Genomic DNA, 13,252 nt, shown 5'->3' on the forward strand with positions numbered 1-13,252 from the left:
TTCTGAAATAATAAGTGGTCACCAGACTGGTGAATGTTTGGTCCTTAGGCATAATCAAGACACCAGCTTTCTTCCACTATCTACCAAAACAAGTTTTTAGCCATCTACCACCACGTAGCACAACCTGATAGTTCAGATCCTGTTCTAAGAGGAACAGTGGCACTGTACAGATGGCATGAAGAGAATGTCTTCCTAGAATAATTTCTGTATTTATTGATATCTGCTTCTGCATACATACTGGTTCACCAGCTGCAGGTCTAGGATCAACCAGGTCCCTTGACAACACAAAATTAAGAAAGCACTGTCTGAATGAAATGAACTATTCAAGTACTTTCTGTGGCTGAATCAATTAACTGTCAAATATTTAAGAAACCTACAGAAAACTCCTAACATGAGGGGGATTTTTAACTTAATTAGACATGGGCTGAATAGATCAGTTTTCTGGAGGAGAAGCTCATGTAATATGTGAGAGCAGGTCTAAGCAAAAAAGAGATTAAACTATTTGATGTCAATGCTTCATGTGACAGGTGATGCTAAGTCAATTATTTCAGACATCTGGTGTTATTTTCGCATGTAATTTTTATAATAGCAGCTATTTCAGTTAAAATGGTTAGTGAATGTGACAGTAATTTGAGATCAAACTAGCACTTTTTTCCTATCCTGTGTTTTCCAGGCAAAGTAATTATCTGGATTTGCTACAACTCTAATCTGTAGGAACACTGCAACTACACAGAGATGCTTCTCTGCTTCTCACTACAAGCTCTGTATGAAGAGATATTAAAAAAAACCACACAATTGTCTAGCACAGAAATCCATCTGCTACATAACAGAATCACAGAATGGGCAAGGTTGAAAAGGACTACAGTGGGTCCTTGGTTCAACCAGGGTCATCCTAGAGCACATTGCACAGGACTGTGTGAATCCACGCTGACTGCTCCTGATCACAATTCCCATCTCCCATCTCCTTTACCCTGCGTGGTACCAGAAAGAGCAGCAGCTCCCACAGGAGGCACAGCATGCGCAGCAGGATGAGAGGCGGTTTTTTCTTTATCCAGCTCCTTTTGTAACATGCTCTCAAACCATCAATATATCAGCTTCGTGCCTTCATTTATGTCCTGCTTTGGCTCCACAAGCTGCTCTATGACCCTGTATTCCCATCTCAGTGCTATTTCATCCCCAAGACCCCATCCTTCATCTTGCATCCTCATCACTGCAGAAACCAGAATCCCAATCTACCCTTTTAAGTACTGATGCCCAAAAACTGTATGCAACAGCTTGCTCTCACCCATGCAACACCTACTTCAGTTCCTGGGACATCCTGCTCCCTTTCCCCACAAACAGCTTTAGCCATGCTCTTCCTCATGAATAGGAAGAAAGTGAAGCCTCTTTTCTCACAGTAGAAGAAAGGGGAGCTACTGCACAGAGCAGCACATTCAACAGTAAGTATTACTCAGGAGAAAGTGCCTGGTGTGGAAATCAATGTCCAGGTCAACACAGACATGCTGCAGTAAGCAACTACCTCTGGTTTGAGCATCTGCTTTATAAAGAGGGTATTTATTTCCCCATCAACTCTATGATGAAATACAACCACTGCTGGAAAGCATTCTTTTCTGTGTTTATGCACCGTATGCTACAAAGCATTAATCACTTCCTTTAACTGGATAGAATGTGTGACTGTGAAAATAGCTGACAAGATTCAGCACTCCAAGTAGAGAAGATACTCTGAAAGTATTTAGGTGTGTTCTGTTTTGACAAGCAACATGATTCAAATGTATGCAAGGCTACACAAGAAATTTGTGTACGCTTCAAAACTTACTTGAATGGGCTTTCAATAGATGTGGTTGTAACTTTAAAGTGCTTATATCTTCTTGCATTCATCCTTTCATTTGTTGTGATACCCAAGCAAGATATCTTAAGACAGGAAAAATAAGTAATTTAGCTTACATAAAAACATTTAACCAAGTACTGCACAAGACAGACTGAAAAAGGACCAAATTTACTGTTTAAAGTCCTTCTTTTGACAAACAAGTTTTTGACTGTAGAAATTATCAGAAGCAAACATAAAGCATAAGATTTTGAAATTGATATATATTGTAAGTAAGTAACATTGTAAAATTGGAGGACAATATCTTACTGAAAAGTTTTACCTAAGAATTAGAGAATAATTCCTATTTCCAGGAAATCTTTCTGGTAAGATTGAATTCAAGTCACATGGTTCATTAATAACAAGTCATACTTCAAGGTTTTCAGTATGACTTTTGTTCCTTAGAAAGGATAAAGAAAACTTGGGTTTGGTGAGATTAGAGTTCAGTAATATGGCGTCAACTCACACTGAAGCAGTGTAAGAAATGATTGCATCCTCTGTCAAACTACCACTCCCTTTCTGTTAGTAACATACAGCATCATTATAAGTTGGCCCCACAGCTCTTATCCTCTATTAGTCTTTATTGCCCTTTTCTGGTCTGTCTTACATTTTTGTCATTCTGAGAATGGAAAGCAGGAGGTAGGTATTTTAACCTCTTGCACCAAAAAAAGGCCATGTGAATTAGAACTGAATGATGCCTAATGCTAAGAGACAGCAGATGCTTGCCTCCTCCAGCAAGGCTGAGAGATTAAACACTTTGTCTAGCACAACGGATGTGAAAATTTAAATGACAGAACTATTTGATATTGTTATAACACTCTCAAGACATAGCATTTTGAGTGAAATGCTCTTCCATACCTGATACATCTGACACATCAGTAACACAGCCACCCACATGAAGTGAAACACACTGTTTAGAAACATCCAAAACATCCACGGAGAACAGGTAGCAATCTGTGTAACATAGGTCCAAAATCCATCCTTTGCGTAACTTGTCTCACAGTGGAAACCCCAGTCTAGTGGAAAAAAAAAGTCAAAAAATATAAGGAAGATTTAAGGTATGTTTATTGTACAGCAACATATAATACCCACATTAGAATGCATTCAGTTAAGTAAGAAAACTACAAGTGCCAGAAGAGCTTTACTTGCTCTCTCTTCCTTTCCTAACTCCTTGAATACAGGACACATGCACATACTTGTCTGTGATGAAGAAATAAAGATCTAGGACAAGAAAAACATCTTCTAAATTAAAATACATAATACAGTCAAAAATTAACGCGCAGCTCAATTCCAGGATAAAACCACAAAACTCTGATAAGGCAAAGATTTATAAAAATCTATAAAAATACAAGAAGATAAAGTATATAGAAGCAATTGAAGAAAAAAGCCAAAAAAAATCACATTTACTCACAAGAGATACATCCATAGATCATCCAGCAGATCATAAAAAGCAGGAAGAACAGGTATCCCATAAAATAGCGATGGTTCCCTGCTCCTAAAGTTGCAAAACAGGGACCAAATTACTTCACTTTCAGCAGCAGAATGACAACATTATGCCAGGAAGTTTAATTGCTTACTTAGCAGTACTGTTTATTATTGAACATAGAAACACTACTCTACAATATTAATCCACTATAACTTCAAGACAGTGAAATTAGCTGGTTTACTTATGATTTTTCTTTTATTTCTCAGACAACAAAGCAACTTGAATTTTCTGTCACATTACAACTGCAAATTCACTAATTCATTTGTAACCTCTTTCATGAACTACTAAAATTATTGATAGACAATATTTAGAACAATGTTGGTGACAGTTGTTGCAGAGTCCTTAACAGCCAGGAATTACACATTAGTCAGTATTTTTTTTAAAGCCACTGAAAAACCATCAAACTGCAGAGTTCACTTTCTTAAAAGTAATAGAAATATAAACAAATATGCAGCCTTTCTTGATAATAAGCTAACTCATGTCTTACGTTTGGATGCTTGATGAAGCTAGCTAAAAATAAGATATCTAGTAAAACTTGTAAAACAAATGCCTGTAACTGAACAGACAAGGCCTAAGAACCTAGCTACAACAAAGAATGGGATGAAAACAACTCTGCCTTAGAATTCTAATGCAAGAAAATTCAGTTACTAAAAGACTGATCTATTTTTAACAGTAGTAAAGCTAAAAATATGCCTCTTATGAGAGTACATCATAATTCTGAAGTACTCAGCCTTCCTTCTGTTTGTAAAATATGTCCAGTGTTGCAACCTTCCAACAGCTCCAGGCTGTAAACTAAACCCACAGAGATGATAATGGGCTACAAAAGATTTGGCTGTCATCATTTACCAGCACAGCATTTACTTCTTTATTATGTCAAATGTTTTCCCTGCTAAAACAAGAGCATCCTCTGGAGGCAGAAAATAATCAAGTGCTTTTCGCAAGTGAGCTGAAAGACTGTATAAATAAGAGATGAGGAAAAACATATAACACAAGCTAGTCTAAACATAAGACACTTCTTTGAAAATCAAACAAGTTCCCAAAACCACAAAATTACATTGTAATATTGCCTTCAATCACCTGAGGGCATATGAGAAAGTGTTGGGAATGTCCATAAGGTATCGCTTTCATTTACATTCTAAATTTCTGTTAAGTTTCTGAAAATAAACTCTATAAAGAACATAGATGTTAAGCAGTGACCTAGAAGTCCATCTGAGAGGCATCTGATGGGATGCTTCTTTCAGCAACATCTTTAATGATACTAAACCAAATTCTGCCACCATATGTGTGAAGTAAAAACATAGGTGTAGCATTTAAAACTATAAATTTAATAGTACAATCTTGATAGCAGTTAAAAATTAAAAAACATCTGTGGAAAAATAAACTGGAGAAAATGTATTAGGCAAAACACAGTACTGTGCTCCACAGTCACCTCCTGGATTGGCAGGAATAGAGTCATCCTTTGCAGTTAAAATAAAAAATTTGTGATACTCCTATTTTGATACTGCCATTTTGCTACTCTATTTAGAGGATAAATACAATAATTTCTAGAGACTTGTTTTCTGTATTTTAACTAAAATCTTGAGGAAAACAATTTGCCCTAGTTGCCAATTAATTTATTTTTTATATTCATTATATTAATAATTTTTATATTAATTTCATTTATTTTATTATAATCTCCACTTTTTGTCAACTTCTTCAAAATGGCAAAAATATTCTAAGTCTCTTTATGTGCCAAGTTTTATCCCTAAAGGACTTATTTTAGGGTGTCTGCAAACACTCCTACAAGATTTCTCAGTCCTATCTTTAGCAACATTCTTATCCTTTTAACACATTCCACACACATCCAAATTCCACCTTTCCAGAAAGGCATGATTCATGTTTCCCTTTTTGGCAAGCATACCACAAATGCTGTTTTAAGAATGGATTGTCTTGCAATCCCATGCTTAGAGTGACCACGTACCAATCTGAGACAAAGAAGCCATATAAGGTTCTTCAGACTATCACTTCCTCTGGTTCAGCTCCAGCTCCCATACTGAGATTTCTAATGGTTTCTCCCAGCATAATTTCAAGGCCCCTAATGTTTAGTTTTACCTCCAGCTTCTCCACTCTGTACACCACCACTAAAAGACAGATTCTACTTTTCCATCATCACCGTTACTTGAAATCCATTTCCTCCACCTACCCTAATCCCATCACTCAGAGACTCTCTCAATACACACAAAGATCTTTCCTCCCCCATTTGTTTTTAGGAATTTTTCCAGTTACGGATTAAAATACTGTGTCTCTCTGTCCCATCGACAGGTACTCCTCAGTACTCTTGCAAAACCTAAGCCCATGCTCCCCTGCCTGTCTGAATTAATATTTTCTTAGTTTTTCATTGTGAAACATCTAAAATATAAACCAAAAGTATCTCACAGTAACATCTGCAGGAAACTTAAAACATAAGGGGGTGATATAAGCTGATGTCAATGAGACTTCAAAGATGTTCTATTACAATTTAAATGCCAGGATCAACTATTTTACTCTTGATTTTCAGACCAAACTATTCTGATTAGTTATTATTTTATCTACTTGAAAGGACTACAATGAAGCATTTATGAACTGTTAACTGTCAGTGAAGCCAGGTCTTAATTCCTCCCCAAGATTAAAGTTACCTCTACTTGTGTCCTAAAAAATTAAACATGTGAAGCAAGCTGCACTCATTTCCTAGCTGAGAGGTCTTCAGTGCTCCCTGCATAATAATGGGTTTCAAATAAGTTTCTCAAAAGGTATGACTGGGAATAGCAGCATTTAGAGACTTTATTTCTACTCTACATCCATTCATTTCATTATCACTGGGGAGAACAAAAGACAACCTGGATGGTCCAGAAGAGGAGAATACCTCATTAGGAAGTAATTCTGTATCTAACTTCTATAATCATGAAAATTTCAAATATGTACATTTCACCAATAAATCACTAAATATTATTGGTCTAAATTAAAATTTCTGGCTCATGTAACAGATAATAATCACTTGTGGAATTGGCACATGCCTTTTCAGCAGTTAAGTTTCGCATCTTTTCATGACTAAACTTTATGTCAATAAAAATACATATGTAGCAAATTGAATTAGACACAGAACAGTTTTGAGGATGGGCATATTAGAGAAAATACAAATGAGAACAATGTAGAGAATCACGTTTAGAAAAAGAATTAAGCTCAATATTGAAAAGCCTTCCTTAAGAAGCCAAGTCACTCCCACTGTGAAATGAGAACAGCGAAAACCTTGCAGAGCATTTTGGCAAGTAACTCACCTACACAGTTCCCCACCCACGGGCAGTGGTGATCGAACTTCGCTATACAGCGATTGCAAACACCACAGTGTTTGGACCTCACTGGCTTCCGTATCTGTAAAGGATAATAAACATTTGTTTAGAAAAGCAACTTACCCTGATATATTTTAAACAGAAGAAAACACAAGCCCTCAATTTAAATGTAAATTAATTGACGTGTTGTTAATTCCTCAGAAAACTTAAAACTTGAAGTAATTCTTAAGGCAATCCTATCTATTTAGCTTAATCTACACACTGTTCAACACAAACATCAGTACAACTGCACTGAAATGATTTTCACATTATTTTTCTTATACAAAGAATTACTTTTTTTAATACAAACTTCTTCTATCACCTCCAGCTATTGAGCTTTGTACTGCTCATTTCAACCAGCATAATTTCAGCTTTTAACAATTAAAAAAAAAGATTGAGCTTGAGTTCCACGATTCTGTGTGGTTTGTAACCGAGCTCTAACATAAAATTTTCAGGTTATTTTCTAAAGACAGAAATATGACTCAACAAGCAGAATTCGATGAAACTTGAAATGCTAAATTACTCCCAAAAATTTTTCTTGGAAGGTTATGTCTTAAAATAAGTGGTCTGAGATATATATGTATATACAAACACATAATTTTTAAGGTGTTACATCTGTATACAATTTTCCAGCTTCAAATTTGGAGATACAAACATCATTCATGTTTCACATACATCAGAGCTTGGCAGTGTTAACACTGATACACTTGAGCATTTTGTGTTTGCTAGCTGACTTCCAAAGAAAAGACATGGCATATTTGCTTTACAAAAATTAATTTTTTTCTCCCCTCTTGACTATTCCCAGATAGAGAAACACTTGATTTTTTGAAAAAAATATTTTACATAATTTTAATTAGGCACAACATAATTTTACTGCAAGTTATGGAGGTAGTGGAATGTCAAGTGTGATTTTTATAACTTGCTAGTGTATAACCAACCAACGTGGTAGACATACCGGATACCGGAATTTTGATATTGGCAAGTTATTTCCATAACAAAAAATTTTTCTCCTCTCACTGTTGCATTTTTTTTTTTTTTTGAAAACACTGGTTAGATTAAATAGTACAAATAAATTCTGCCTTTGAAACTGCAATAATAAGGCCAAATATGTATTCATTACAGGAACACTAATTTTGGCTTAGCATTAAAGGAAAAAAAAAATCAGTGGTGAAATTGATTAAAAAATATACTACCAAGCAAGTACTGCAGAATATACTGAGGTCCAGACTTCCTGTCTCTGCAAGTTCTACTATTGTCTGCAGGAAAAACAAAAATTATAGTTTAGCATATAAACTAATGGTGACAAGCATTTTCAGACCTGTGGCTGTGAGCCCTTTATTTCAGGTACTTTCTACAGACAGGAACAAATTCAATTCAGATGAAACTGATTTTGAATCTACTTTCTTAAACCAATATGCATATTTACTTTTAAATTAATTCTAGTTTATACTTACTCCTAGTCAGATACTGTGAATTCAGTGCTGCTGGTGTGACTTTTGATTACCTGGACAATTTCATAATTAGTCTCTCTGATTTCAGTGGGAATGTAACGCTACATTCACTACAGACAAAGGAAAGGATGCAAACAGGAATGTGCATGGTCTGACACTCAACACTGGAGTTCAGTATTGTCCACAAGCAAAATCCCAAACCTCAGTAGAAGAGAACCGAGCAAGAGCAGAGGAATAACTTGTAAATGTAAGTGCAGACCCAGGATCACTTCAGTTAGATCCACATCATTGTGCTTTGTAAACCTTCTATGCTTCTGAACCATAGAAAAAATTTACTTATTTCTTCATTCGCTTTAAGAGGGATTTGGGTTATTTTGTAACACAAGAGAAAGGATATGACATATTAAAACAACAAACATCTGAGATTTTTGCTTACTAAACATTGCTAAACATACTTAACATGGTCATCTGAAACGAAAATAATTTTCTTAGTTATTTCAAAGATAAAGGCTAACTCAGCATTAAATATTTGAAGACAAAACATGAAAATGGGAAGTGCTACACTGCATGAAGGTAACACACATCCTACAGCGGCTCATACCCCTGGTAACAGAACATTTTACCATGTGGTTAGCTGCAATGTAAGAAATCTGAAACGCTCACAGCCATATGCATCTGCCTCAGTAAGTTGCATTTTGCAATTCCTGCCCAGTTCAACACAGCTTTTGGAATCACGCTTGCCTAACTTAAGCACGTAGATCAAATAAACTGCATATTTGTGCAATTTGCTGAATCCAATCCAAAGTGTCATAGTTGACTACTCTATATAATTTAGTCCAGTTGAAAGAAAAGAATTTAGTTGGGAAACTAGCAATAACAGAAATGGAATTTTCAGAGTAAATCCAAATCTGCACATTGATTAAGAACTCATCTATAACCTACTGCAGAATACAAAAATCATTTTATCTACACTATCCTTTTAATGGCTATTATATTTTCATTCCTACACAAGAATATAACTCCAAGTGGCCTGATCTTGATCCACACAGGTCTTTTCCCAAATAACCATGAAGTAGAAGCTCAAAGTTCATTTTAGGTGGAATGCTGGCTTCCAGAAAACTTAAACAAAACCAAACACTTTTGCTGCTTGCCAAGTTTTGGCATATTCAATGCTCAGTTTGGCTTCTGGAAACAATGCACTTGATTAAAAATATGAGATGCTAATAATGATACAATATCTTAGATATCAGTAGATCACTCATTTTCTCTGACATTTATACCAAAATAAAAGCCAGTCCCAAACTTCTTGGGGTTTTGGCTGTTTTAGCCTCAAAATGTTTGTCAGTATAATACTTTTAGATACAAAAGTAAAGAAAAATAGAGGTGCTTAAAAGTCTGGAAAGTTTTCAGAAAATTAACTAACACTTTTTCCATAATGGCTTTTTGTTTCAGTAGGGCAAAAGTCTGAAACTTCGCATTTTCTTTTTCACTTAACTGCTTTTTAAACTTTTAAAATTGAAAATTCAAGTTACAATTTTATTTTGCTCCTCAATATGACCAATATGCAATTTTGCACCAGGTAAGACTTGAAATGCATTCCACATGTTAAATAAAAAAAATCTTGAAGGCTTTTCAACATTTTAAACCTTATACAACTTACTGAAATGTAATGTACTGAACAGCAAATTAGCTACTCTGATCAGCTGATGGAAGGCTGTTGAAGAACAAGTTTGTATCTCTTGGCTTTACCTTTTTCTTTTGTTCTTCCGTGGCTTTGATGATTCCTGGATCAGACTTCCAGGATTTTCCAAAATTGTAGAAAAGTGCAACACTATTAGCAAGGAACGGAAGATGTATAAAGAAAAAATTTAGATGTGTTTACAGTCAAGGAATCTCAAGTGTAAAACTGAATTTCCTCTTGAACATTCTCACTGATAATTCTGAAATAAAATTTAACTAAATTCATATTTTACTAATGCCCTTGAGTCACTGTCTTCAGAATTAATAAAAATTCAGCATTGCTGTAAGAACTAGCTTAGTACTCAGCATTTTCCATTGCTCAACCTTTAACACTTACTTTTAAGAATCATCTATTCCATAAGGTATTTCTAAACCATTTATCCTTCTAAAAGATCAATAACAACAGTTCTGTTTTTGTAACTCTTTTCCTTTTAATTAAATTAAATCCCATTAAATTTCTCTTCTTAATAACTATTTCCTGTTTTCAGAATAAACATTTTGGAGTTCTATTTATAAGACAGACATTTGAGTGCCTATGTCTTCAGTGGCTTGACATTCCTGTGATATCACAGGACGGGCTGTTTCTAGCCATAGATGGAATTTTGCTGTAATGGCCACTGTTGCATGGCAATCATGTCCCAACACCACTTATCTCCAAGAAAGGTACTGTCTGAAACCTGGGGTCCTGTAATAAGGCAAAACACATATTTTGCATCACTGAAAGTTATTTTTAACATACTAATATGTCTAATACTTAAAACACCACAGGATTTATTATTCTCTGTTAGTGTTGATAAAATCACTTACCATAAAGACAGAAAATAACCATTTGTTTTAAAATACATTTCCTGCATTCAATGCCTTGCCATGTAACATGCTAGTCTTACAGCACATGACATTTCTTCAGAGAATTAAAACATTTTTAGCAGTGATGTTGAAAAGCCAAATACTTCAGATGTTTCTCTTCCACAAAAGGAAAATTATTTATTCTCATAAACCTACAAAAGACCTAACAAAACTGACTAAAGACACCTTCTGTCAGCTGCCAGTTATAAAGATGGCAGTTGTAAGAAGATGCCCTGCTTGACAAATCTGTGGTGGCAGCCTCTACAGCATTATCCAAACAAAAAGGACACCTAGTACTCAGGCAGAAAGCACTACACACCCAAATTACACTGTATTTTGAGAAACTTAGATACATTCAGATCTAAATAGCTTGCAATGCAAAAGAACCCTGAAATACAAACAAATACAAGCAGTCCTCTTTGATTTCTAAAATGCTAAGGAAGTCTGGTTGTTTATCTGAAGTGTATCCCAAATAATTTGTTTTTCTTCTATTGGGGCAAGGAATTTGCTGTGAATTTCTAATAAAAAATATTGGCAAGTTAAATTAAAATTTTCATAATATATCTTATATAGTTGAATGTTAGTATCAGCTTACTAAAGGCAATTAATCTTTTCAGTAACAAGATGTTTCCTGCAAGTTTATAACTTGGGGGGTAAAAAACATCAACTATACTGTAACCTAAACAGTTATGGTTCTATTTTATACATTAGAGATGAAAAGCTCTGACTTCAAAATTCATACAATCCAAGTTCTTCCTATTTTTTTTTTCAAAAGCTACCTGATGCCAAGAATAAACTGGTGCAACTGAATTGCTCAGCTAGAGAGAGACTACATTTTCTTTAGAATACTAAAAAAATCGCTGGGTTCCTTACAACAGTGAAAGGTAGTTTTCCATTAAATGTACCTTAATCAGACAACCATTACAAACAATAAAGGTACAACTGGAACCAATTTTATGACCCATACCATACGTCATGTCTAGACTTTTAAAAGAGATGTGAGAAAAGACTAAGAGGGTTTTTATAACCTTAATGCTTTTCTACTAGAATTGTTTTTTTACTAACGTAAATTTGGATAACCTGTAACAAAGCAGCTGTCCATTGTGTCAACTTACTCCTCCCCCATTTTACTCCCACAAATACAGAGAGAACGTAAGAGATGCTCCACAAAGCCTGTCTTCCCTGTCCTTTTATCATGGTGGTATCAGATGAGTGCAGTGCTGACAGTGTAAAAAATGGCAGATAAAAGACTTCTGTGCTAGAGCTGGGAGACTACAGGAGAATTAAAAAGTTTTCTTCTCCAGGGTATTTCCAGCATGTGATGTAGATAAGCAACTTCAGCTGTAGGACTCGTCTCACCCACTTTAAATCATTCAGTATGGCTTCACAGACATCATGAAGGAAAAAAGCCATGTCCAATCTCATCTTCAGTTTCAAGCTATTTAAATTATGTAAGTGAAACAGAGGCTTACAAGTGGTTACAGTTTTGTCACTGGCTATGAAGAATGTTTAATCTTCAATACAGATGCCCACACCAAGAGGTATCTAAAATTATGCTGAACTTCCCCCTGAAGTTTACTTTGAAAGAGATCTCAGCAACTTGAGACATGTCTCAAAACTCTTCACATGTAAGAAACCTTTGTTGGTTTGCAATAGCTTCAGATTAGGGAATTAGTTCTCTAGAGACAGTGTCTCTTTTTGGTAACATACTCATTTACAGCTACACAAGGAAAAAGTACATTACTATATTACTAAGGGTTGCAAAATGCATAATATATCAGGTATTCACACCTCCGGCCTTGCCACCAATTTGCTCCTTTTATGCAGTTTCCCCAGTTTTCATTGAGACACAAAGCAGAAACACCCCCAAAACACTTCCTACTTTTAGTCCTGATCAACATCCTTTCATTATTAAAAAAAGTATAAGATGCTGAAAATTATTCCAGGAACTGGAATGAAAAAGGTCATCTCATTAAAAAGAAGATTAAAATCAAACAAGCACCACACAACCCCTAAGTCAGGTAAACATGGGATAAGTTAATTTTTCATCGTGAACTGTAGTCCATTTAAAAGGCCCCAAATACATGCAGCTTCCTGCTATCAGGCATCATGCAAGTCTGAAATCAAACCAAAATGCACATTATAGACCCAGATGTGCCCTTTTCACTAACCAAAAATCTTTTTCTCCTACACAGAAAAATCTGCAGCCAGTGTAAGCTGTCAGAGATCAAATATATGCTAATAAACCTGCTAATTCACAGAATCATAGCATCACAGAATGTGTCAGGCTGGAAGAGACCACAGTGGATCATCTGGTCCCACCTTCCTGCTCAAGCAGTGTCATACCAGGGCACACAGCACAGGGTTGTGTCCACAATTCTGGAATAACTCCAGTGAGGGGAGACTCCAGAACCTCTCCGAGCAATCTGTTCCAGTGTATGCTCACCCTCACAGTAAAGAAGCTCCTTTTCATATTCAGGTGGAACTTGCTGTGCATCAGGTTCTGCCCACTGCCTCTTGT

At 35.5% G+C, this 13,252-nt stretch overlaps 1 protein-coding gene across 2 annotated transcripts in view; it reads right to left on the reverse strand.

The window, feature by feature from the left end:
- ZDHHC17 (zDHHC palmitoyltransferase 17) overlaps window positions 1-13,252 on the reverse strand; it is a 65,925-nt gene that overhangs the window by 3,318 nt on the left and 49,355 nt on the right. For both annotated transcript variants that reach the window (XR_015772460.1, XM_088054786.1), the window contains exons 11-16: window positions 9,895-10,017; window positions 7,888-7,950; window positions 6,644-6,737; window positions 3,276-3,359; window positions 2,723-2,880; window positions 1,817-1,911 (exon numbers count right to left, since the gene is read on the reverse strand). Coding sequence is in view for 1 of the 2 variants with exons in the window: in XM_088054786.1 (XP_087910912.1) it covers window positions 1,817-1,911; window positions 2,723-2,880; window positions 3,276-3,359; window positions 6,644-6,737; window positions 7,888-7,950; window positions 9,895-10,017 (617 nt within the window). In the remaining variant the exon portion in view is untranslated. The remainder of the gene's footprint in view (window positions 1-1,816; window positions 1,912-2,722; window positions 2,881-3,275; window positions 3,360-6,643; window positions 6,738-7,887; window positions 7,951-9,894; window positions 10,018-13,252) is intronic.

The sequence above is a fragment of the Pseudopodoces humilis genome, chromosome 5 (genome assembly GCF_049639895.1).
Source record: "Pseudopodoces humilis isolate 2021_Gansu_Grassland_sample_001 chromosome 5, ASM4963989v1, whole genome shotgun sequence".
NCBI lineage: Eukaryota > Metazoa > Chordata > Aves > Passeriformes > Paridae > Pseudopodoces > Pseudopodoces humilis.